Below are 27,735 nucleotides of genomic sequence, written 5' to 3' on the forward strand. Positions count from 1 at the left end.
TAGGAGAATTATCTCCAGTGTGTTTCTTAAAGCCTTTTAGTTATTGGTTTAGGTCTTTGTTCAGTCCATGATTTTGTTCGTGATATTTCACTGAAGTGCTGAAGTGGGGTCAAACACAGAGCAGTCACGGTCTCACCTTTTCCAAAGTTCGGTAGTGTTTTTGTCTATGACTTAACTTTGGACTAAATTAATTCTGCAGGAGGAAATTAATCATACTAAAATCTGCATACTTCTCTCTCTATTGACAGAGCTGATTCCAGTTGAATTCCACAGCTTCTCCCTTAGGAGTAGCATTACAAGTGCATTAAATGAGTTAATGGCACATCAAAACCAGGCCTGTTATAAGCTAGTGTTTATATTTAAAATCTTCTAGTTAAAGAGTGGACCTGGCCATAACACACTTCACAATGAGAATTCTGCATTTGAGTAACAGCAAGAACGCCCACCTTACCTTGAAAAAGGATTTTAACAGTTAGTGCTCAGGATTATTCCCTCATGCAGAGGTGCCTACCAAGCTTACAGATGCAGTTTGGTCAACCCATTACTGAATATCTGTGTTCTGTTCTGAATGCTGAGGCTGTAGATGTATGGAATATACACAACTGCTCACTCACCTGAGTGTGTACATATAGGTTTGGATGTGCATGGCCTAAATGTTATATTACCCCTCTGTGGAAAACTACCGACTTTTCTGCCCAGGGGAAAAAAGGGTGCTGGAATATCTCTAGACTGGCAAGCAACTTTGCACAGGAGAATGCAATTAGGGTAGTAAAAGCAGAACTCATTGAAACACACTGCATTGCTGAGCTTAAAAGACAGTTCACGATAAAACAAATACTGTATTGCACAGCTTAGTTTTCTTTCTGTGGCAGAAGCGGTATTTTGAAATTTAATTAACTTCATGTGACACTGTAGAAAGGTATGGCAAATCAATAATGAATGCCATTTCAGTCACCTTGTGCTGCTGTAATTCTGTGTTTTTCTGTGCTGATTAGGTTTGACTTCAGTGGGAAGCACTTTGGTAGCAAGGGGGCAAGTTATTACTGAGTTTCTGGCTGTCACTGGGAAGATTAAGTAGTTTCAGCACTTAGTAACTGCAGTGATTTTGGGTGCCAGTGACTAAGCAGGAGAGGAAGAATCTCACATTATGTTGGTGCTGTTGTAAGGTGGTCCTCAGGCTCAGCAAGTCCTCTACTTATCCTTCAGCTGAATGAGTTTCAGAAAACTTGCCTCAAAATTGGTGTTCGTTGACTTACTTAACTACTCTTTAGGCATTTCCCCTCTGAGACTTTCTGACAAACTAGTGGGAATTTCTTTCCTTGGGACCCAGGACTCCCTGTGTTGTGCACAGAGAGACATGTGGGACAGGGCCCTAGCTCTGATCCCCCCTGGCTCCCAAATCCTCTATGGAGAAACAGCTCAGGGAGCAGAAGGTTTCTCTAGCAGGATGCTGTGAAACCTTCCATGCAGCAAACACAAATACCATTAACCAGGGGCAATGGTTTATACCCATTTACTGGGGAGTTTGGTGTTGTGCAAGGTGAGGTATCTTCCTTCTTCAAGGGCAAGCTGCCTATGTGTGGAGGTGGTAGAGAGGCTTCCCCTCAGGATGCCTGCAGGCTTTTATCCCACAGTGCACTTTTGGCTGCATTGCAAAGAAAATGGATGGATCATAAAGAGAAACTGGGAAGAACAAGTACCCTGGGGCCACTATGTCAGTGTGACAGTCCCATGCTTTTTTGGGAGTGCACGTGAACTCTTCCTTTTATATCAGAGTGAATTATGTTTCCCAATCGTCACTGATTCTAACATAAACAGCTTCTAATATAAACCATTCCTGCTGGTTTGCCACAGCCAGCCAATGAGGCATGGAAAATATCAGATGTTATATCACATTTGCCCAGATAATTGCAATAGTGATTGAAGTGATTCTGTGATGGTTGATTTAATGTTGAGGGAAAAGATAGGATGGAGTTATTACACTTCATAGACAACAAAGATAAAGTGGATACAAAGCTGGCTTTCCCAGGATGCTTTCCTTTGACCCTATTCACGTGTGATCAGAGTTGGCAAAACTGTAAATTGATGTGGTTGATAAGCTGATGCCTTCTGTGGATCACCTTGTGCCCTTCTCAGCCTTACATAAAACTCTCTGGGGGAAGGATGAGATGAGCCCTGATAAGGTACAAGACACTTTGTGGGTAAAGAAACATAGTTTAAATCTGTGCTAATTATGCCTCACTGTGATGCTTAATATTCTGACAATGAATACATAAATTAGTTTATAAGAAATTATATGGATGCTTGTTAATTAGTAGGAATTAATTAATACATTAACTATCAGTTGACTGGTTAACTGTGTAGTTACTTTTTACCTTTCTAAAAAAAAACCAAAAAACAAGTATTTCTCAGTCAAAACTGCATGTGGTTCCTGTTTCTGCCAAATTCAAGATATTTAATTATATCAAATTTATTTACTGAATTCACTCTTCTTGTAATGCTATTTAACATCTGTTCCTGAAATGGCTTTACAGGCTGCTGAAGGCCATGCAATGGCTCTAACTTTTCTCATGCTTGAATGCAAAGAATATATTCTCCAAGGGAGTGTGTGTGCAACTCTCTGCAATATCTCTTGGTTGTCATACATGAAAGAAAAGACAAATAGCATTCCTTAGGGATATAAAGTTTATTACCACATCAGAAAATAGATGAAGAGTGGTTTATTTTCGAGTAGGGATCTGGTGTTGTTTTGTTTTTCTTTTATTTTGAAATTGCTAGTTAAATTCTAGAGTGAGTTTTATTACTCAGGTGGCTCCAGGTTTGCTAATGGCTCCTAGGTGCCCCGGGGACAAGAGGCTGTCTGCTACTCACTTAGCAGCAGCAGATGCCAAAACCAAGAGCCTTACCTTGCTGTTGAAAAGAAAGAGGCAATAATTGTGATTGTCTTCTTGGTTGCAGCTGCAGAAACTGAAACGATCACTCTCCTTCAAGACCAAAAGCTTACGGAGCAAAAGCGCAGACAATTTCTTCCAGAGGACTAACAGTGATGTGAAGCTGCAAGTGGACTTGATGCCAGAGGTGAGCACGAGCACAGGGCAGCTCCCCAGCTCAGAGAGCCAGGCATCCTCCCCTACCAGAACGCAGCAGCTGTCAGAAAACAACAAGGCTCACATCTTCCAGGAGCACATCTTCAAAAAGCCCACCTTCTGTGATGTCTGCAACCACATGATTGTTGGTAAGAAATAGTTTTCAAACTCTTTATGGGCATCCACATTAGAATATGCAAGATGACTTTCCGTAACTCGCATGAGCCTAGATGTCCAATTGAGAGTTCTCATACAATAACGGTCTGCATTTAAGTCACATCTGCTGTAAACAAATACAAAATCTATATTCAGTCATGGTTCTCTTTCCTTGGTGACGTATGTAATGGTTATAAATAACAGGTGAGGGTTTCTGCCAGGGTTAAGTTCTGTGCTCATTTAGGTTATATTGAGCACCAAGTGCGAAACCTTGTTATATATTATAATAGAAAGAGCAGAAATCCATCTTGAGAATTTGTGTCTGCTATTCTTTCTCTTTTATACAGCAGTAATTCTAACTCTTGTTCTTTATGACTGCCCCAACCCTGCAGTGCCCGTTTCCCATTAAATACGGTGACGATGTCCATCTACCTCAGCTGACAACTGAACAAGAAGTAGCATCTTCTGGGTAGTAGGCTCTGAGCCACTTGTGCATGCATGTTGACTGTTCGGAACATGTGCTTTGGCAGAGTAGGTAAACTGAACAAATAAGAACTGAATTCACACTGCAGGCTTTCTTGGAATTGTTGATTTAGGTGTCTCTTTTCTAGCTGTCTCTGGCACTCCAAAAACCTCATGCCTTCGAAGGATCTCCCTTCCTCATCTCTGAAACTGTCCATGGCTATATAAGTTACTGCCGTAGGCTGACAGAAATAGAGTGCAGAACTAATCATTTATTATTCTCTTGAGCATCCAAAACGCAACTCCAAGGTGAAGTCTGTTCATGAAGTAATTTTCAGTACAGAGCAGAAGATCTAAAAAAAGGCCTCCTTCATGCAGCAGATTATCTGTGGGGCTATATGGGTCAAGGTCAGGAAAGAAATGCTGGCAGGTGACTAGGGGTGTACCACATGCATGGTCACCACTATGGGAAGCTGTGGGAGCTGCTATTCAGTAATGCAGTCCTACAAATGCACATCTCTGCTGCTAGTTTGGTATGCACATGATTTGGCCTCGTTGTTTATCATCTAGCCCCAGCACAGTAAGGAAGGAATAAATTCAGTGGTGGTGTACCAGTGTAAAAGTGAGCAACAGGATTTCCATGTTTTGGTGCAGTAAATGGAGTGAGATGCTGGTTTAGCTTCATGTAGAAGTAGAGCAGGTCTCTGAGTGCAAACTATTGTCTGCAGTTTGTTTAGCTTACTGTAAGAAGCAATGTTCCTTGATGTGGAACTGCTTTTCATATGAAAGCTTGGTAAATTCTTGAAAGATGCTAATAGGGTTGTTTGACCTTTCTCAAAGAATGGTACCTTATTTTCCACATGAGGGTACCTGGTGTCTCCCTGCTTGTTTGAGGAATTTTGTTCTTTAGATAAGGCAACTACCAGTCAGCAGAATGTTATATCCAATGCAATGCAATCCTGCTTCAGTAAATTAAATAATTAAACACATGAGTCTTGGTTTCATCCAGCCCACAGCTTTACCAAAGCTGGGGAAATAGGAGTTTTGATTCCAGATATTTGTTTCTTCCATTTTAAGGGGTAGGACACGTCAAAGGGGGAAGGACAAAAGCATCAATACCAGGGAACTGTATAGTCCAGTGATTGGAAGGATGTCGGGATGATAGGTGGACAAAATAGCTTCTTGTATGGAAGTAGTCCCAGAACTTGTCTCCTTCTATAATGTGGATGGATGTTCTATCATAGCTCAGTTTCACAAACATATACTGCAAATACAAGTGCTTCTCATTGCTGGCAAATTCTCATGAAAATTGTATGGAGATTAATATGATCACAAATCTGCACAACTCAGCAAAACTGTTCCAAAACACTGCTGCTCAAGACAGATTATTACTGGCAGCAAACTCTGCAGAGAGCAACTCCAGTTCATAAACATCTGTGCCATTCTTCCTTGCTAGGTTCTCTATGTCCTGCCTGGGGTAGAAAAGTCCTGAAGATTCAAAACATCAGCTTTAATCCCACCTGCTTAACTGAATTTTTCCTTTTCTTTTGTATCCTTTGAGGGCTTCCCTTTGCTGTTCCCTGACTTAGCCTCTTAATTAGGGAATTAAGCCTTTCGTAATTGCTGAAGAAGCTAATGCAACCCACTTTGGCTGGTGTCAGGCTGAGTCAGGTGAATTTCTCTGACCTCCTGTAGTGTATCTTTGCTTGAAGGTACAGCAGAGAAGAAAAGATGTTAAGAATTTTACCTTATAATGCATTTGAGTCAAATGCCCTTATTCTCATAGACAGAGGTCTACTCTATTTCCATAATGTTCTATCTTTGATCCTTACTACAGTCATGCCTGATTTCTCTGTACTGTATTTTAAGCAGCATGGGAAATTTGGGTGCTGCTGTTTGTAGCTCAATTAATCCACATAAGTTGCACAACTGTTGGTCATGGGGTTGGTGAAGCAAACCAGGCAACTTCTCAGGAAATCATGTCAAGCCTGCTCCCACAGGCAGACAGAAAAAAAAGACTCATTTCTGTGCAGGAACCCTGCATTTATGCTTGCAACACAGAGTCTATTTGTTCCTTCTATTTGCATTTTTCAAGGGCAGTGACATTTGAGAGTAATGTGTCTCTGGCTTTAAATTCCTTATTGATGAGAGTAAAGGCAAAGGCTAGATACATGTTTTGAAGGCTGGGGGAAAGAGTCCAGGAAAATCCCAGCTTGACTTTAGATGGTTTCAGTTTTGCCACCAAGAATGATTCCAGGTTCGCCTTAAATGGTTCTCTAATTCACAAACCGAGCAGCTCTGCTTGGTGCCGGGCAGCATGATGAACTGTGCATGGCACGAGCGTGCAGCACACACTTTGGACTCGCTGCCATGGCAGAGCCTGACTGTAGCTTCAACATGAACAGGACACTTGGAACAGAAGCAGCAGGATCCCTGTGCTGCTCTTTTCAGCAACAGCAAAATTAAAATAAAGAAGTATGAAATATTATCTTGCTACAAAAAATACGTGCATCATCTCTTCTTGGTTGTTAGGCATCAGGAGCCAATTTTTGCCATTGGAACGCAGCACGTGTTCCTGTTTGTTCATTTGACAGCAGCACAGTCATAAGATAAAGGCCAAATGCATGTAATAGGTTTAAGCACTCAAAGGAAGACTTTTACTAGGATGAGTATAACGCAGATTTGCTCATAAACTATGGTGTATTGGTTCATTCTCAAGAAAAGAAGAACAAATATTAATTAATAGTAATACTGTGCCTTTTACCTTACATTAAAGACAGGAATAACTGTGTTCCTACTAACTATACTAGACTGCAGCTCAAGTTCCAGCTCTCTAAAGAGAAGAAAATTTTGACATAGAAGCAGTAATTTGCTGCCTAATACAATAAGTGAGATAATTTCAGATCCAAAGCAATACTATGAAGTGCACAGAGCATCTATTTGTTGTTGGGGTCTTCCAGCACTGTGAGATACCATGATACAATCTCTAGTTCAAATATTGAAGTCAATAGTAATAGTTCACACAATTTCAGAGCAAGTCAATAATATGTTGGAATAAGTATGCTCTTCTGTTACTCAGTCTTATGCCACTTTGCATTCCTCCACTTCTGCCACTGTGAGCTCCAGGCACTGGTCGGGTTAGGGCTGAGGATTCAGCTCCATGATAAGTTACATATTTTCCTAAGTGTGTCTGCTTATGAACATCTTCTCACAGCATGACTTTTAGGAAGTGGTTGATATACTGTTCTTGCTCCTAATTTTGCTACTATTACTGTTTTTATTATGATTTTAATGTATAACTCCAGCAAAGGAAAGTTTTGAAAACCAAAATATCTCATGTAATGTATCAGTAGGTCATTATTTAGAAGGTGCAGGTTTGTTTATTTCCTATCACTGAGAAGAAAATGAAGGAAATTCAGAGATATTTTGCCTTGGTGTTAACTACAATTGTCTGTGTTCAGTAAGAATGTGGTAAGGTTTGGCAGTGTTCAGTAAAGGGAGGCAAATCTGTCTGACATCATCAAAGAGAGAAATCTAAATGAAAACAGTTAATGTTGCATCAAATGAGAAGCTTTAACTATGCAGATCAGAAAGAAGTTCTTACTTGCTCTTCTCCAGTCTCTGGTGTGTCATCAGTCATTTCTGTGTTATTTTGCTCTATAAGAAGTCATGATGTCAGTACTATACTCTGGTGTATTACAAAAAATATCTCCATCTGTAGACTTCTCAACATTCTACTCATTTGCAGTTCATTTCCTGTGCTGACTCATATGGAAAAAATTTTATTTTCCACACATTCCAAGCATATTACACACAATTAATATGCTTCCATCTAAGTCAAATATAAGTAGCGTAGCAAAAAAAGTAAGCCACTTTGCTATCAAAAATAGCTGACTAGAAAACTGATCCTTTAAAACTGTGTTTTAAGGGAATAGCTGCTCATTTATAAGCATCCTTGCGTGTCTCGGTGTGTTTCGGAAGTGTATTTAGCAGTTTTCATTCTATGTTTGATCTTATCACGGACACACATTTCTGATCAACCACTTGTTTTATTGGGAGTATCTTTGTCTGGAAAGATATGGTAGCTGACCACAAAGATTCAGAATGACCAAATTAAACTGTGGTCTGCAGTGTCCAGCAGTGGTTAAAAATGTGTCTTCTTTGGTTGTGCCATTGTCACTCTGCCCTTAGATGTTTTCTATTGTTTATACTAGCTGCAGTTACAAGACTACAGATAAATGCAGGGAAAAATATATGTTTTAATGAAAGCTTTACATATAGGCAGTATTTTTTGTATGAGTATTCATCTTTCACAGACTGTGTGCTGCCATGACTGTCCACATACAGAGATAATATCGAGATTAAATTTAGTCTGAAGCTTCAACAGAGCAAGTCGAACCTGTGCCTTCTCTCTTGGAAGCAGATTCTCCAGGCTACTGCAGTCCCTTTACAACTAAATTACTCAACCTTCTCTCTCAGGGAGCTGAGTTCCAGACAGAGAAAACAAAAAGATAAAAACTAATAATAACCCCCTGCCACAGTTTACTTCCAGTCTGCTAATAGTGCTTAGTGCACTTCAACAGTGAAATTGTGCTGTCTCTTCAGAGCTGATTCACTTCTACTATTGTCTGTTCTGGCTAGCCAGTGTATTTGGAGTTCTAACCAACCATCCAGGTGCCACTAATAATTCCTTTTGGCCATGTCTTTAAAATAAATCCTTTATTTCTTTATTACCACCACCATACAGGAGCAGGAGATGTTTTCAGGGAGAAGAATGAGGAGATGCCCCTGGATCAGCTTGTGAACACTTCCCCAAGTGGGCTTATACAGTCTTTGCTGAGCCTTACCTGATCCATTTTCCAGATTATTATAATAGAGTGTAACACTGAATGTATTATTATTGTATATTATTGATACAAGCAGGCAACAGGTTTCCTTATGGAAAGAAGTTTCCAAAGCAACTGAATCACAAAATCAGCAAATCAAAGGGTTAGAAAGGACATCTGGAGATACCATGTAGTCCAACCTCCCTCCCAGATCTGGTTCCCTAGAATACAATGACTTTTAATTTTGATTGTGAGGGAAAGGGGCAATTGTGTAGCCTTGTCAGTGACTGGTACTAGGTGCCAACCTATCTATTGCTTCAGTGGTCTGAAGTCCTTGTCTATTTACATTCCCTTCTGTAAAGATAGTCGTGGATTCGTGAGACTTAGATTCTCACTCTAATTGATTCAGAAGTGTTCTGGCCACCAAAACCTTCTTCTGAGAATCAGTGGGTAAGTGAAAATTACTTCAGTCCCCTCTGGCCTTCTGTGAAAGAGTTTAGGAAAAACATTTGCCTCTTCCCCCTCCCCCCCCCAATCTATTTATTTATTTATTTATTTCAATGTAGGAATAAAGATGGTGCAAAATAATGATTTTAACATATTTATTAGCTTGTTACTGAGCCTGGCTTCTCCAGTGATAATTTTCTTAAGTTGATAACTCTTCCCATGGTGAACCTTATGACAAGTGCCAAGTGAAACTCCGCTGAGATTAGAGATTAAGTGCTGCACATTAATCAATTTATGCAGCACACAGTCAACTGCTACCTGTACATTACTCAGACACAGACAGTGTCATCTAGACTCTGTAATGTTTCCAGAAAGTAGACAGTTGGTGCATCAAAAATACTTAAGGTGTGGATGAAAAGAGGGAAAGAGAAGTAGATGCACGTAAGGTATATGTGCTATAGACGTGCTCTGTAGATACCTCTCCCATTTTTTCTAAGCATGACAAAAATTATCCTATTCATGCAGGCTCATATTTGTGAAGTAGCTTCAGAGGGCTAAACATTATCCATCTGTTAAATTAATATTTTTCTTTGGTAATAAATAGTTAATCATACTTTAAAGCAAATATTGAAAGGCAAATATTTAGTCTGTTTATCCTCTGGGAGGGCTTCCTCCTCTGAGATGAGGCGAGAATGTTAACACTAAATTGGATAATCAGGAACTGCTTAGTTGAGAAAAGAGGATGGAAGTATATTTTAAATTCTAATTTGTCCTTGAACAGCATCAAGCATGTTTCACATTTGTTACTAAATAATTTTCAAGCTTACTGTAATTTTTGGAAAATTGCTATTAATATGAAATTGCAGTTAATGCTTAGTGAAAAGAAATGAGGGCTTCTCTGAAAGTAATGCTTCCTATTTTGTTACATTAGTCCACAATATCTGAGGCAAATGCTGGTGGTATGGCAGTAGAGGTTGAACCTTCACACCCGTATTCCATTACATGTTGTTGCCATGTGACAGATGGCAGCAGAGGGTCAGTCTGATCAAATGGCATCTGACATGGAAGTTTATATGAAGCAAAGGCGTGTCACTGAATTCCTCCATGTGGAAATAATTGCACACATTGACATTAATTGACACTTGCTGAATATTTATGGAGACCAAACAGTGAATGTGAGCACAGTGAGGCAGTAGGTGCTGCATTTCAGCAGTGGTGAAAGTGGTGACAGAAAGACAGACCATGTTCTGGATGGCCATGCACAGCTGTCACACATGAAGAGTGTCTCCATCAGCTCATCTGCGTGAATGAGCAACTTGAGAACTGTGTACAGAGCTTAATATCATCTTCAGTGTGTTGGAAGTGATGGTGACTGTGTTAAAATATTGGAAAGCCTGTGCCAAGTGGGTCCCAGAAATGCGCACACAGGAACAGAAAGAGCACCATATGCAGGTTTGTCAGGGCCTACTGGACAAATACTGAAGGCTGAAGGTGACAGTTTCCTAAATTGGCACTGTTTCTGGTGATGAGACATGGTGTGACCATTACAGTCCAGAGCCAAAACAACAGTCCGCAGAGTGGTGGCATGTGAAGTCCCACATCTAAGAAAATGTACAGGATGCAGCCCACACAGGTAGTGATGTGCACTGTCTGTTGGGAAAGGAAAGGGATGATCCTTCTGGATTTCCTGTTATCCAAATAAACCATTAGCTTAGACTGTTACACTGTGACACTGGCCAACCTGAAGACTCCAACTTCTAGAGTCAGGCCAAGGAAGAAGGCAACCTCTCACTTGCAATGTGATAACACCAGGCCACATACTAGTTTGAAGATCAAAGTGCACAGTGAAAATCCTGGATGTACTGTGCCACTAAACCCACCATATAGTCTGGATTTGGCACCTTTTGACTTCCATCTGTTCAGAATGATGAAAAATGGACTTCATGGGCAACATTTATGTCTTCATAGCAACTGTGAAGCAGTGGGTCAGCTCTACTCATGAGGATGAGTGCAGCATGCAGGCTCTTGTTGATCACTGAGGAGAATGTATAGCTAATGGTGCTGACAATGCTGAAAACAGCTGAGAATTTGTTCTATCAAATAGTATTATTGTGTTCTTTGTATCTGTTGTAGTTTCTGTGGAAAGAAATAGGAGGCATTACTTTTGAAACTACCTGTATAAACATGTTGACCCGCGTTTACCTCCTAACTAGATGGAAAACAGTAAACATTTCCAGTACAGACTCAATCGATATTTCATAGTGATCTTAGCCTACATGATTTTGACAAAAGACTGTATTGAAAAAAGCCAACATAGCTGAAGTAATGCTTTTCTTAGGTTCTTTTACTGTCCTTCTGACTGCTCAGTAATGTCTGTTGCTCCTGAGATCAGACCTAGAGAAGAACATGATGGTAAACTTAAGTTTTTATGTGGATGAGGAAGAATACAAAACACCTTTATGTCCTGCTATGTACTTTTTTGAGCTCATATGAGATATCAGATATATTCAGATAAGCAAATTAAATGCATCTTCTTTGAAACCAGCCTTCTAGTATATATATATATATATATTACTAGAATTACAATATATATATATATATATATATTGTTTTTTTAATAGTTGGTTTTTTTTAATAGTTTTTTTCTACCAGAGTATTACAGTTTTGTGGAAAATAAATTGGCACATAGCTGACAAAAGCATTATCTAGAAGGAAACTCATTAGAAGCTTCACCATGCAGAGTTGCAGAAACCACAAAATGAGGCAAGTGGTGGAAATGCCTTTGTAAGAAATAGAATATTGCTATTATGTAGAGTAAAATGTCTGCCCACCTTTGCCTGTTATTTTCTTTGGCTTCAAAGGATATCTCAGAGAGCAAAGATTCTCATGGCTCATATAGAGCACTGATTGCTGAGACTTACCACTTTTGCCAGCTTCCTTCTGTTTTTGTAACACGAATGCAAGGAACAGAAGTTGGAAGAGTTATCTACTTCAAACTGCACTAAGTTTAATTTTCCAATTTATTTACTGCCTGTAGTTTATTTCCTCTTTGATGTAGATACAATAGACAGGACATGCTGAAGCATGTTGCATGCACATGGATTACCTCCTAGTCTTCTAATTCAGAAGATGAGCTCTGCATATTGTGATGTAATTGTAATTTCCTTTGTAACACACAATGAGTGATCTTGAGAATCCTGAAGTACTTTGTTTTGATGGTGAGATTATCTCCTGCTTAACAAAAGGGATGGATGAACAAAAGAAAAAGTGTCCATCACCCTCCCACCAAATCAATTCTACTTTCTCAGCTAAGACAGGAAATAACCTTGGTATAACCGCTAAGTTATTGTGAACTAAAATACCTCTCAAAACTGTAGCAAGCTCTCATATCCCATGAGGATCTGAGTTATGTGGAAGTTTCCAGACATACTCTGTAGTTCCCTTTTTCTGAGAAGTGGGGACAAAGTAGGGGGACAAAGTGATGCCTGGCCTTCCTCTGTAAGCACAACTTCAGCATCATGAAGGGCTCATCTGCACATCTGTTTACAGCTGCTTACTGAGTTTTCAGCTGCCTCACAGTGTCTGTTATATCTAACAAATACAGAAAAATTACACCAAAAATCTGTTTTGATAAATGTAGTCCCTCAATGCAGCTGAGCATATAAATCCATTTTGCATTATTAATCTCTGAATGGGACAACCACTGAGTACTACAAATCTCAGATGTCACCAGCAGTGGGAACACAGGATGGTTTCTTTTGAAGACCAGCAGGTGAACAACATCTGATAAGCAGTTGTTGTTTTTCCATAATAAGCTGAATAAACACTGTAGCAGGCTGAGCTGCTTAGTGGCAGCTTCTCCAGTCCAAGTAGTATATATGGAGACAGAAGCACAATCCACAATTATACTTTTAACTGAAATGCCTTTCGCACGTTTTTTTATTAATTGGAAAAGTTTGGTTGTGTCACTTCCATTTAGTCTGTTACCATAATTTCCAAGCAGCCCATACTGGTTGAAGCTTGAAAGTAACAAGCTTTAGAGTTTACAAGTTCAGTTTTGGACAGTTATCCGTGCTCATACAGTTTTATCTGCTCCCTGATGGTGTTCACGATTTCAGCTATGTTTTGCTTATGACAGTTTCTAAATCTGAATGTATGTGTTGACTCAGCTGCCCATTAGTGAGATCCAGATACGTGCCAGTGCCTTCTGACATAAAGATCTTCTGCTCTTATCCCCCAGAAAAGTTTGTGTCTTCTGAGACTTCCAACCAAACAACACTGGAAATCATTCTGTTAAAAGCAAAGTTGCCTGCTGGAACTTACTGCAATTTATTATTTTTTTTACAGGTTATGTTGTTCTACAGGCCAGATGGTTGTAGCTGCACTGTATTGTTATCCCTACTGTTTTCATTACCTCTGATAGTGGTATCAGAGCAATTACAGTCAGTATTTTAATTTGGACTTCCAGATAACAAATCACATAGTCATGCTGGTGCAAACTGCATGTGTAAATGAGAGAAGACATGACCTGGATGGGTTTGGCTTATTCCTGTTTGCATCTAGGCTGAATTCAGATAATGTGAATCATTGTTAACCACAGAGAGTTTAAATGATGCCTTCGAGCTATTCCTATTGATGGGTAAAATGTTAACAATTCGGCATTTCTGGTTTTAAATTTTAAATAGGTAGCAATAATGTAAAGTAAATAAAGTTCCAACAAAATATTCGTGTTTCTTTGTGATTACTAGATGGATCCCAGCAAAGATAACACTCTTTGCATTACTGAGCTACAAGAGCTTATTCACAATCATTTGGCAGAAGTTTTCCTTGCTCTTTTAAACAATAACTGATACCACACAGAGGTGCATTTGTGAGTGTGCTTTGAGCCAGAACTGCTGTGAGTCAGGGACTAAATTTGGTCTCAGGTCATAACAGTGAAGGCTGCGAGTGTCTCTCTGAGCAGATGACAGAAGTAGTCAAAAGTGTTTTTCTATCCAACTGACTGACTCTATTCAACTGACGTCATGTCACTGAAATGAGTAGAATTTTTCCTTGAAAATTGTCAATTTAAGCAAAACTTTGTTTTGAAGAAGATTTTTCTAAGCACTTGCACGTGAGTTGGAAGGTTTCATTTAAATGTTTCTCCACATTTAGCATTTCATCACTTTGCTTATGAAATTGCTGTGGGAAAGGAATTGAAACAACTCATAATGAAATGTGATTGTAAAATTCTGTGAAGAAGCAACACATTGTGACTAACTGGCAAAAATAATTTACATACCAAATAGGTACACCTGCCTAGTTACCCGTGGTGGTGCCCTGAGCCATCACTAACTTTGCCATAGCCTTCTGTTACCTCCACCTGCAGCCTCTGACAAGGTCTTCCCCAGCTACACATGCATCCAAGGGCATAAATGGCTCTGGAGCAGGAACCTGTTTGTAGCCACATCCTGCCTGTGCAGTGGGTATTGGGCAGAGGCAAGCATAGTTACCCTGTCTCTATGCTTTCCAGCTCCATTGCCAATTGATATGGGGAAAGAGGAGGGAAGGGAGAGGAATTATATCTATAGCAAGCTGCATGTCAGTGTTTTGTGTGTGAGGCCCTTTGCTGCAGATGTTGCCAGTTCATTTGCACTAATGAAGAACAGGAACAACAAGAAGGGGTTGCGCTGATGAGAGAGCATTTGTGCTGCAGGATGAAAGAACCAAAGCCCTCAGTAAGATTGAAAGAGCAGAAGGCCAGAGAGCAGTTGGCTGTTTACATATCAGGGTTTTTTTAACTAAACCTTTTATAGTCAGATTGCCCTAATCTTCTGGCACATAGCAGCCTCTCATTTCAAGCCTATTGATGATGGAGCTCTGTAAGCAACAGGCAACGTTAAAAATCCATTAGAAGAGCAGAGAGAATATTAAATTCCTTTGCTGAGGGCAGGCTGTTCTTTTATTCTATAACTCTTCTCCCACATTTCCAGCAAGTCCAGAGCTACTCTCTTCATTTTGCAGCACGGTCTTTGTTCAGATATCAGCTTTCTGCTTTCCAACTTCTCTCTTTTAAGGGAACAAAGCCCTTAAAACATCAAAATTTCAGCATCTCTAAGTGGCCCTAAAATATGTAGGTTCTTTTTCAAAGCATTTTAAAACAGAAAGAAAAAGTTGTAACTGGATGGCTTTGCATTTCAACATACGTAAGAACACAGGTACAGATAACTTAATCCTGCCACTGTTAAAGCCTTGTTTGAAGCTAACTTTCTTCGTCCTCACGTCAAGAAGAGTTACTGACCACAATATACTTGCTAATATTACTGAGACCAAGATCAGCCACAGATCTCAGATAGTCTTTCTTTGAGGCACTATGCCAGGCTTAATTTCTCCATGTTGCCTTGTCCTGCTCAGCTCTGGTACAATCACCATCTCTGGTACAGTTGAGTATCAACCCCCATTGACAAGTCCATGCCTATCACCTCTGAGCTATTTTCTTTCTCAGCAAAACAACCCAGTGCAAAAAAATCCAGAAACACAGGTTCAAGATTGCTGGCAGTAGTCTATAAATGTAGTTGTTATTGAGATATCACTGTCAGTTTGTTTAGAGCAAAGAATGCTAAAGACAACCTATGTTTGGTTTTCAGAAGACTGGGATTTTTTCTTCTGATAATGCAGTTAGCTGTTAGTTTATTTATCATGGTGCTGCTGCATCTTAACTAACATTTACATGATCCAAAACGTGAGAAAATATTTTAAGAAATATGGAGGTGGATATTTCCTTTCAGGGTCAGACATTTATAGCTACGCTGCAGAATATGTGAAAAGTGCATTGCAAATAGAAACACTTGCAGCCAAATTTTTCAGGGCAGTGGATTTTGTCCTTATCACTAAACACTAAGAATGAGAATCTCTTTGGGGCCAAAAGACAGGAAAAGCCTATTTCCCATGTAAGTAAATCTCATTGTTCCTTTACCAAAGAATAAGAGGGCTAGTAGCATTGGAAATTCTTTGTCAAGGAATTGCCCAGTTGACTTGAAAGAGGAATAAAGGCATTTTCTCTTCCAGCCATGTATGTTTTAAAATCTTGAAGAACTTTACTTTAGCAGGGATATTTTCCTTTTCTGGAACAGCCCCTGAAGAAAAACGTGCCTGTTACTGCCTCCGTTTTTTTCCTCAGTACATTGTTTCTAAAGAAAACTATGTCACTAGGAAGTCAGTTCTAATTTTATGCCCCACTTTGTAGCCTGCCTATATATGAGACAACATTTTGTGCTATTTAAACACTGAATATTGTTATAGGGAAATTGGGTGGGGTGGGCATTCAAACAGGCCCATACCGCTCAGTGGCTCATAATCTAAAATTTATTAATTGGACAGAACAGGTACAGTGGTTGGATATCGAGTTTTACTCTACAAAGCACAAACAAGTTTCTTCTCCTCCTACCCAATTCAGTTTAGACTGTCACAAGTTGGACTTGGGAAAAAGAGATGCTCATACCAACCAGCTGAGGTGTCAGGTCCAGACCTGGCAGCTTGGATGCAAATGAAGGGAATCCCCTTCCAGATCCTATATGTTTTTAGATCTGCCTGTACAGTATATCCTTTCCTGAGGAACTACAGGTTTAACCTACCTGCAGCTCTTTACATTTTGAACTAGCAAATTTGACTGTAAAATAGGAGGTAAAATCTTTGGAGTCGATCCCATGCTGTCATTATTCATGAAAAAATGCCTAGATAAGATTTTTGCCTACTTTTGTGTATGTACTTTGAACTCTTTCATCTTACTTGTCTTATATTCAAGCACGGAGAGCTTTTGCCACAGTGTTGAAATGAGTGTAGGCCACCTAGTCAGGTTGAAAGAGAAGCCTACTTGTAAAGTGTGATTTCTTCACCTTGAAAACAATTCTATTGAATTGTTGAAATGGAAATGCCAAGAGCTGCTGTAATCCATTTATCTGTAGGCAATCTAAGAAAAATACACAGCAGAATGCAAACTGATTGTTTCTTTTCCTTTCCCTATCTCTTTTTCAGTAATCCATTTGGTCGAGCGCTTAGCAGTAGAAAGCACAGCGGGGCAATTGCTAATGGTACTGGTAGTTTTCTGCAGTGTGAATATTTGTGTATCAGTCAACACTCCTGGTCAACAATATATGGCAGTAATGACTATAAGTGTTGAGCATCTGGGATGTCTGGGAAGCATAGGTTTGAGCTCCAGTCTGTAAGCCAGTTGGTTATTCGCACATCTACTCTCTCTGCACTGTCAGCTGGAAGAATCAAGATTCTTAACTTTAAAGGGATGGGTGTCCTACTCAGAAAATGCCATTCTCTATTCTGTCCACAGCTCTCATACTCTGAGGCCTTGCAAATTAGGAAGGTGAGCAGCAGCCAGCTCAGGGGACAGGAAGTAGCCAAAGATGAATTTTTAAAGATAATCTCCATCCTTTCAGCTACAGAGCTTTTATGCAAAAACAGTTAATTCAAAAAATGAATTAGAGAGCAGGAGAGGAGGTTGGACGAAGGCTGAGATAGATACAAAGGCACCAGTGACATTATAGAGACTTCTCTTTCTCCTTCTAAGGTGACATCCCAAACCTCTCACTGTTACAGTACTGGCCCTGCTTGCCTAAAATCCTCCATTTCCCAGAAATTCTGGCACAGATACAGCTTTCCAGTGACAATTCCAAATGTGCTTTGGGAGAAAGGGGCAACGCATTCATTATTTTTATCAACCTCCCACAGCAGAAGTTGAAGTTCTGTGGAAAATATGTAATTTTAAATGTGTTTATTTATGCGAGCTTTAAATCAAAACCATTTCTGACTGGCATGTTCGTCTCAGCTGGAACAACAACAAATATTCATTGGGTCGCAGTTGGATTAGCTGGAGATGACAGTCCATGTCTTTGCCCTTCTTTCTGATAGAGACCTGAATATTTTTACCCTTTCTTTCTTTTCTATTTTTTCATTTTAGCCTAAGTGCCTAATATAGATATCTTTATACACTCAGCATAATGTCATGCTGTTACCAGCATTTGCGGTTTCCTTTCAGATTTCCTCAGGTTGCAGAGATCATTCTCACTAGCTATTAATCTTATGTTGAGTCTTTAAACAGCTGGCAAAAAGCACCAGCCAGCAGTGTTGTGGCCATAGCTGTGCTGGCCAAGATGATGATAAAGGTTCCCTTTGCAAGCATGTGACCAACATAATTTCTGTTGCATTTCTTATTTGCATCCCTTGAGATAAATGCCACTCTCCTGAAGTGCAGTGTAGTTTTTAAACTTTTATTGGAGAGACAGGCATAAAGCCTTGAAATCAAATTCTGCCCTTTCTGTCTCATCTGTTTCTCTCTGCCTTCAAATTTTTCCATTCACCTGTGTTGAAGTTTTCTGATCCCATTAAGGCTTCCTCCAAAAAAAGCTTAGATTTATGAAAGTGATGTAGTATGTCCTTTGGGTAGTATTCAGGGTCAGATTATCAGAACAGTTCAAGACTGAATTTTCCATGGCTGTTCTGAAAAGCCTAGCCACTGGTTCAGATATTCAAATGGGAGCTGACCCAGTCGTAGAATATTTCTAGCAAGGTGTTATTAAATATGACCTGCTTCTCAAAACAATGTGTCCTTCTAGTACTGGGAGTCTGGATGCATTAGCTTGTATCTGAAGAAAATGACTGTGACAGAACTTCATTTCTAAGTCTGTTTGAGAGCTACTCAAGTGTCCTGATGTGAAATTTCCTCATTTTCTTCCAGCAAAACGTGGTTTCTTTTGGCAATTTTGCCTTTTTCATTTGCAAAACAATACCAGATTTGACTGACTGTGAGAAAATGAATAGATACATTAATAAACAGGACACAAAACATATGCACATGCATGTGTGCTTTCTTCCTATAAGAATTTCCTGACATTGTTGTCTACTAAGTTTATATGCAGTATCATTTTGCTAAACATGACCCAGTATTTTCCACTCTAAAGCCCAGTTCTAAAGATTTGCAATTATCCAGGCCAAGTAGTGCACATCAGTGACACCTCTGATGGTTTTACCATTGATTCATCAAATGGAATCCACGCTATCCAAGTTTTGGCAAATGTTTTCATATCACAAGGCATAAAGAGACAAAGATAGTGAGCCCACAGATAAGCCTGTGATGTTATTAATCATCTTCTATTTGGAAATGGTGCGAATATGATACTCCAGAGGTGATGAAAATGAATGCATACAGACCAAAGAAGAAGTATTTAATAGAGATGGCCACTCACTGAATGCTGACTACCCTGTTCATTGAAGGTAATACTGTGCCTTGAATAAAAAAAATCACATTCCAAGACTGCAAAAAAAAAAGAGACCGAGCAGAACCTTTGTTCCAGTGTGCTCAACTTGTAACAATTTGATTAAGTAACCATAATAAGGGTCTTTGGAGAAGGGAACGGAGATAGGTAATTATATTTTTAAGGTAATGATAAAGAGTCCTTCAAAGTTATTCATCTCCTCCTCCTTTGAAAGAATAACTGGAGCAAATTGTAGTTACAGTGCTCAAAGTTTAGCTTAATTGCTAAGCCTTTAGCTCCTGTATTTCTGATCCACCACAAATGGAAATGACTGGCACATTCCAGGTGGATAAAGGCATTTCACTGAGTACTTTATACTAGTAGCTTCCTGCTGTGCTGTAAAATTAGCATAGAGTAGTATCTGCTAGTGGGAATAAATGGTGGGCTGCAGTCAGGCTGCCAGCTATTTAGGGGACAGGAAGCAGAGAGCAATATGGCCAACAGAAGTCCCAGAGGAGAGTGTTTTAGCATCTCAGGCTTCACAGGAATACTGCCACTTCCAGACACTGCTATGACCATCTGAAATTTAATTCTCTCTGATCCCCACGTTTCAGTCTGTAAAGAGATTAACCCAGTGGGAATAAGCAGACCACAGAGTGGTTTTTAACTTCATACACACCCTGTTGCCCTCTGAGAGACAAATGGAACTGCCCAAGTTCCCCTCAGATATTCTGCCACGGTGAGTCATTATTATTATTAACACGATTATTTATCATTTTTACTTTTAGTCATTAATACCACTTATTCTTTTCTACTTAAAGTATACCTAGAACAAATCTCTCACTTTCACATGCTCTCGGGAGAAATGTATTTGCCAGCAGTGTTTCAAGACATTGCTATCTCCTTTGCCACTTATTTACACTAATGAAACATCTCTCTTATTTTGGTATGACTGTCAACATACTTACCCAGCACTATAATAACATGCTTACAACACCCATGTTCTACCTGCTTTTTCTTTATTTCAAGCTACAGGGATGCATACAAAAACCAGCTCCATTCAAGCAACTACAAAGCCAACACTTTTGCATGCACATGACCCCAAAACCAAACCACAGTGTAAATCCTGGTCTTGCTCACACCTGTACCACATGTGGATGAGTCCTTCTCCGCACTGTGAGCTGCAGCTCCACCTCAGTTTTGAATCTCGGCAGCTGGGGGACAGATATATTGTCAATATGCAGTTCTCCAACTTCTGGCATGTTTTTGGAACAGCTTATCTGTAATCCTCCTAGGATGTTTGAGCTAGTGTGATGGAGATCAGAAACTGGATAATGAAGAATTATCCTGAGGGAAAATTAAAATATTTCCCAAATAAATGTCCTTTTCAGAGATTGAGGTATGATGTGTAAGTAAATGTAGAATTAACTCTTCTTCTTTAAGCTCTTTGGTTATTCCTCAGAGGGAGGAAGGGAGATACATGCAAATTACTTCCAAGCTGCTTATCCCCACAGTTAACCAAGTAGTTATAAGTGACAATTAATAGATGACTGAAATTTTTGATAGTTAAAGGCAGTTTCATTTTGATTTTAAAATCTTTCTTGTAGTCTCAAATGTGTGACTGCATTCTTTCTTTGAAGCCACTGTTTACCTACCTGCAGGTAACGAACGGCATTCAGCAGTAGAAATATAGTATCACTCTTTTGTAGTTTATTATATAAGACTGATGGTGGCTCATTCTTACATAACCACAGATTTCTCTTCTAAAAAGTTGATTTTTGGAAAATAGTGCACTCTATGTGCATTTTGCACATCAGTTGGATGTGCTGCTACATTATTGAATGTGTCTCTCCTGTGATCACACAGTTATACCATGTAAAGACCAATATCCAGCCTATAACTTGTGGGTAGAATAACATAATAGAGCCAGCAGAAAGGACTGTTGCACTGATTGCCCCTTCAGCTGAATCTCAGGAGTAACATGGTAAAGCAAGGTAAGAGCTAAGTGTCACAGATCAGTGTAAGAGAATCACACGCAGGATAAACATTGATTTTAAGTACCTTTTGCGTAGGCAAAAATATGATGACATTTTGCTTTTTTCATTCCTACCTGTAGATCTAATAAAATAATGAGGAAGTCCTGTTTTCTCACAGCTCTCTGTGTTTGTCAAAGACCATCAGAAAGGGTGATACAGCATTTCATTCTCAGTAACACAGGCACGAAGCCACAGAAGTCAATATTGGTTTGAGCATCTGTTAATGAAAAGAAAGCGTAACAGGAGAAAAAATCATCACAGCACACTAATCCAAGTGCAGCCACTCAGGGGGAAAAAATAAAGTAAAAACCAACAGGAATATATTGCAGTAAATCTAGAAAAAGAGCCCAAGGTGAAGCTAACTGCACATACCCAAGCAGTGAGGCATCATGCACTGACTCAACCAAGAGGGGTCATACAGTCTCTACCCAGGGGCCCTTGGAGTGCACCCCAAAATGCCAGGCCTTATTCACTCCTCATCTCTTAAAGAGTCTCAGGAAGAAGGCAGTGACTTTGCTGATTACCTGACCTACAAACAACACGCAAGTGAGACGTCCAAGCCTGTCTCAGAACAGCCATCCCCAGCTCTTGCAGCAAGCCTCCACCTGACTTGGAAGTGGACACTTCAGGGACCTCTTCCCCTGAAAGTCGTCTCAACAACACTCATTTTCTGGCACCAACTTGATTTATCTTACCCTGAAGTTCTTCTTTCAGAAGCAGCATTTCACTGAATTCAATCAGAAATGTGTATGTGATATTAACTACTCAAATAATCAAGATCTGCATGAGTACTTTCAGATGTGGGATCTTCTGACTCCTCTGACTAATATTCCTATCATGTCTGACTAATGAGGGACAGTTTAAAATGTCAAGAGTTTTTTTTTGTTTTTATTTTTACTACTTTGTTTCTCATTCAGTCAATGGTAATGAACTGACATGCTGTTTACTCATCCCATTTATGCAGTGCTGTGGCTGGAGGAAGAGTTGCTGCAGCTTAACTGCTACTACGTCATTCAGGAAGTCTTACGGGCATATGAATAAGAGTGTCTATTCCTTCCTGGAAGACTGACTATACTCTGTCATTTCAGAGTAGGTCCATATTGAATGTAATTCACAGCTACTGTTCTGCAGTACTGGGAGTAGTCTGCTTCTGTATGGCAACATTTCTGCTGGAGCTCCCTAATACATGTCACCAGATTTTTCTATTGGCAGTGAAGGAGAATAAGATCAGGTTTATGTCATCCTTGCTGCCCAGCTCAGGGATGTGCAAGGTGCAAGGAGCAATTCCAGCATGCCCCTGAACACTGATCTGAGGAAGCAAGAGTGGCAGCCCCTTGGGTACACTGATAGGCAATGCTAAGGAAGCATCCTCACTCTATCACACAACAGAGCCTAATCTAATATATATCCAAAGGCAGCACCAGCCTCGGAAGTAGCCTGGAGTAGAAGTTGCCTGAAATGAAAAGACTGTTGTCTTTTCATTCAATAAAAGAATGTGTATAAACATGCATTAAAAAGTAGGCAAGGCAAAGTTTGCCATCAGTATTTATACTACCACCACTGATCTCCCCATTAGCTCTTTCAGGTCGTTCATTAAATGCATGGAAATTCGTTAAGTGCATGGAAACTATTGATTTTGTCTAATCAAATCATTTCTGTCCATTTCACAGGGACAAACGCTAAGCATGGACTGCGCTGTAAGGCTTGTAAGATGAGCATCCACCACAAGTGTGCGGACAGTATTGGACAACAGCGTTGCATGGGCAAGCTGGTAAGTAAGCAGCCCAAGGCTGCAAGTGAAGTGGGGGGCATGTTGCTTTGTGGGCCAGACCCCCTGGCTGGCATTTAGCTGAAAACACAGTTACATAATCTAAAGTGAGCTGAATATTATAATTAATTCCCATACTTTGAACTGTACTTACTGTAGTAGAAATCACTGTGGGGAAAGCTACCAATTAGTCAAAATATTTCAGTGGATTTTAACAGATGAAAAATCCTTCTCATGATCTTTTTTGTTTGTTTGTTTGTTTGTTTTCCATTGTTAGGGCTTGAAGAATAAGCATAATTCATCTTAAAAAGAAAACTGAAAGATATTTCACAGTGAGACCCTACAGAGCTTGCCTAAGTCTTTCAGTAGGAGAGGCTTGGAGGAGCCCTGCCCTGTAATGTACACAGCACCTTAATGCCTGTTTTATCAGCAAAGGCAGAAAACTGTATTGGAAAAAATTCCAACTTAAAATGACAAAATGGTCTAAGCCATAGTTTCGATTCTATTGCAAAACATGTGCCAGATGAAGGCAAATCTGAACTAAGTGTAATGTTAAGTGATTTTAAAAACAAACATGCACAGTCTTCAAAAATACTAGAAAACCTACTTCTACCTGGAAAGATCTTTTCAAGTATATTCAGTGATTGCTATTGTTCATAGTCCTGAAGCAAATCTTTATGCTTGTAAAGAATAATCATTGTCCTGGTTTGGTGCTTTCTGATATAAAGGAAATTGATCCATGAAGAGCAAAATTATCTCACTGCAGGCCTGGGACGAGCCAAATATTAAATCACATTGATTGTTTCACACATTGCCTGATTCCAGCCTCAACTCTTGTGGTGATCGGTTTACAAAAACAGAAAACAAGAGGCCAAATTTATAGCAGGAAGAATTCCAGCAGAGTCATGGGAGTTTTATGAGTTCATGTGGTGTCTGAATTTAGTTTGGGTCTAAACTGAAGCTGGGGAATCTGGAATTTGTTTCTGTAAGGAACCAAGTTTATCAGCCCCCTTGCTCATTCTCAATCCATACTGCAGCTCATTAGTGAAAGAACTAGTTCTGTATAATTTTTTAATGTACACTGAATATGAGACACAGAAAATATGCACATCCTCATGAGGCCTTTCCACTTCTCACTATGGCTAGAAGTTCTCACAAACTGCAGAGATCAGAGATCTGAGAGAATTTTTGTGACTCTTTAATGTCTTGAATGGCATTTCCAATGGCTTAGGTGTTAGCACCTTCGTTTTGGGTACTCAGCATTTGCCTGAAGTATTTCCAACCTGGGATGACAAACAGAAATATAACAAGAAATATTCAGTCTTCTAAGAGTTGTCTATAGAGTGATATAGGGTACTGTTATTGGCTGTGCTGGTTATGTTGTAGGTTGAGTTGTTATAGTGCATTTCTCTACAAATAGACATTTAGGGGGCATGTGGCGATGACTTGGGGAGTTTTTTGACTTTGCAAGGCAAAAATAAAAATAAAAAGGAGTGGAAACTGTGGTCAGTCAGCAGCAAATTTTAGAAAAACCTGAAAAATTGATACATGAAAACATGGGGAAGAATAGATGCATGTTTAGCAAATGCAAAACAGTGCAAATTCACGTCACATAAGAAGAAATGGAGAAGGGAACACAGAGCGTCTCAGAACGTCTAATGATTCAGCACTTCTGCTGCAATTAATTAGTGTTGCTTTTGTGTAAGACAAAAGAAAAGAAAGGCTGGAAATGAGCTCCTCCTTTTTCCACACAAATACGGGAAATTAGCTTTTTCCAGGAGAAAAATTAAATAAAACCCCAATCTCTGCACCCCACCGTGACTCAACAACAGAAGGCAAATTTCCAGTCTCGCCACACTTTGCAGAAAAAATAAAAAAGCTCTGTTATGCCACTGGCCAAAGAGCTGAGATTATTTCTACTATGTCGGTCATGGCAGCAATGCGCTTCACATGGTTTTGCTTTCTCTCCCTCCAGCCAAAGGGATTTCGACGGTACTACAGCTCACCACTTCTCATTCATGAACAGTTTGGCTGCATCAAAGAAGTGATGCCTATTGGTAGGTTCTGATTGCTTTTCCGTTCAGTCTTCCCTTGGCAGTGCTCTGCAACAGCAGCAGCAGACTTCCAGCCATGGTATTTGCCCTCAGCTGCCTTCCAGCTCCTTTCAGTGACTGGATGTCCTTCTGCCATCACAGGAAAGGACCACTTCAAAGATACAAAGCTGGAAGAGGAGAGGGTGTGTTTATTGTGTGTTTCACTCAAAACCCCCTACATGTAACTTCTTAGTAATCACTGTGTTTATAATAACAACTATATGAGCTCAAAGTAAGGAACTTAGGAAGAAACTGCGGAACACTGAAGTGAAGTTCTGAGCCGGGAAGAGCTACGTAAGAGACAGAGATCACAACAGTGGGATGCATTTAAACCACTGGTCTGGCCCTTATAGGACTTTGTAAGGTTCTTGTTCTTTTTTCACCCCCCTTTTTACTTTTCTATTTTTTTCCTTACAGAATGTTTCTGCAGTTTGTCCAAGTATCTAAAAAATCACATTTTGCTCACTGTCATACCTGAAAAGAAAAACTTCTGAAATGGAGAAATTGAGTTGATCCTCAATAATACTTCTCCCCAGCCAGAAGTACTCTGAGCAGGCAAATCTGGCAGTATAAAAAAAGGAATGCCAAAAGTAAACAGTCAGTTTTAAATGGTTTACCTGAGAACACTTATTTTGTTGTTTAGAAAAAAAGAAGTCAGTTACATAGATTTCTTCTAAGTTTCTCTTTCTAAAAACCATCCATCATTGTCATTTTTGTCACAAGTAATTTAAGCATTCTGAGCAATTTCTGACTTAAAAATGAGATGTACTTTGTTCCCATCAAAAATCAAAATCCCAAGCATTTTTTTAGTACTTTGCCTAGTTTTCTCCTATACGGTGTTACTAAGATGCTGTATTCTAAGCATCTACTGCATGGTATGACAAGGGAAGCTGAGGTCTAACAAGGTTGTATGTATAAAAGGGTTTCATCTGGATCCATTCATGCCAATTGGAGATGTTTGTTTCTCTTTCATGTGATATTACTTTGGGACTAGATAGAGAGGGAGAGTATAGGAGTGAAAATGATCAGACATGCCAGTGGGGGTGGTGGCCTTTCTGGCTACTCCTAGACTATAATGAGCAACCTGGAATGCATTTCCAATGGCAGGCAACTTCTTATGACTGCCGCACATCCCACATGGTCCCACACTGGTGCTATCAACACCTTCCCGGGATGATCCAGGTCATCTTATTTATCCATATTATCCCAGTGCTGTGAGGGTTAATAGCAAAAAGGTGAAAGCCTACACACACCACCATGATGCTCAGGGAAGATGCAAGTTTTTTCCCATCAAGTATGTAGCATGGAGAGCAGTCTAAGAAGTTGGTAGTGGGAACAGGCAGGAAACATGGATTAAAGCCTATGTATGTTGACTCATTCATGTCAACGTTGGTGGAAATTAGGGAAGGAGGGTGGCAGATGGACTGCGATGAGGCAATGACAGGGACTCAGAGAGCCTGTGTGAAGGAAATGTAATCTTAATGTGAGCAAAGATACAGCAAAAAGTAAGCCAATTATATTAAGGCCTTCAGATGCTTTTTATAAGGATAGTCTTTCAACTTGTATTTCTAAATATGTATCCTAACATGTCAGTACAAGTGGATGTTTCAACAAATGGAGCAGGAATCACTACAGAAATATCCTTGAGGGATTGAGGTATATACTTTCTCCTTCCATTGCAGCCTGTGGCAATAAGGTTGATCCTGTGTATGAAACTCTCCGCTTTGGGACTTCTTTAGCCCAGAAAACCAAGAAGGGAAGTTCTGGAAGTGGGTCTGATTCTCCCAATAGGAACTCTGTAAGTATCCCACATCTTCCTTCCATTTTCTTTGTGGAGAAGCAGTACTTACTCATTCACAGGAGTTCACAAAACTTGTATTTCAAGCTGTAAAACAAACACACACTAAAAGAAAACACCAGCAAGATCGGTCCCAGCTCCCAAGATGAGACAAGAAAACACTATTTTTATAAACTCAGTATCTTTTATCTCCTGAGAAAAAGAGAAAAATACAAATTAAGTGAATAATCTTTTATTCTCATGAGATAAACATCACAGATTTAAGCTACTCTCCCCAAACCTTGAATGCTGACAGTTATTCTCAGCCTGTTATAACCAGACAAAAAGATTTTCGCCTCCGTATTAAAACTTACCATCCATCATGGAAGTCAGTTTATTCAGGACCATGGCAAGAGAGTGGAGAATTGAGGACAAGAGAAGAAAGAGTTCCCTTAGCCCTGCCTGTTGTAAATCCCTGCTTAGTTTAATAATACCACTTGACAATTAGTGCAAAGAGAAAAACGATATTTTAACAGTATTGGCATCCATGAGGTCAGATTATCTCTTTTATGTTTTACCAAGAGATTCTCCCACATCTCAACAAGCAGTCACGACTAACTGCTCCACAGTCTGGAGCTGATTGTCATGTCTAAAAATTAGACCCAAGCTATCTGACCATCTTTCCTGTGGTCACATCTGAAAAAAAAGTTACCAATCCACAGAAACACTGTGAGACTTGATCTCCAGGCCCCTGTGCAAATACTTACATGCTTAAGTTAACCTTGAGCACGTTTGGTAGAGCGTCTTCCTAGGATTTAAAAATATGCTCACTCACTTGAG

The 27,735-nt window shown here is 39.7% G+C and overlaps 1 protein-coding gene across 1 annotated transcript in view; it reads left to right on the top strand.

Moving 5' to 3' along the window:
* The window catches only part of STAC (SH3 and cysteine rich domain), a 69,756-nt gene that overhangs the window by 19,587 nt on the left and 22,434 nt on the right, over window positions 1–27,735 (top strand). Inside the window, exons 2-5 of the mRNA XM_015854249.2 lie at window positions 2,959–3,235; window positions 22,928–23,028; window positions 25,001–25,082; window positions 26,801–26,916. Coding sequence (XP_015709735.1) covers window positions 2,959–3,235; window positions 22,928–23,028; window positions 25,001–25,082; window positions 26,801–26,916 — 576 coding nt within the window. The remainder of the gene's footprint in view (window positions 1–2,958; window positions 3,236–22,927; window positions 23,029–25,000; window positions 25,083–26,800; window positions 26,917–27,735) is intronic.

Source organism: Coturnix japonica, chromosome 2, assembly GCF_001577835.2.
Source record: "Coturnix japonica isolate 7356 chromosome 2, Coturnix japonica 2.1, whole genome shotgun sequence".
Lineage (NCBI taxonomy): Eukaryota > Metazoa > Chordata > Aves > Galliformes > Phasianidae > Coturnix > Coturnix japonica.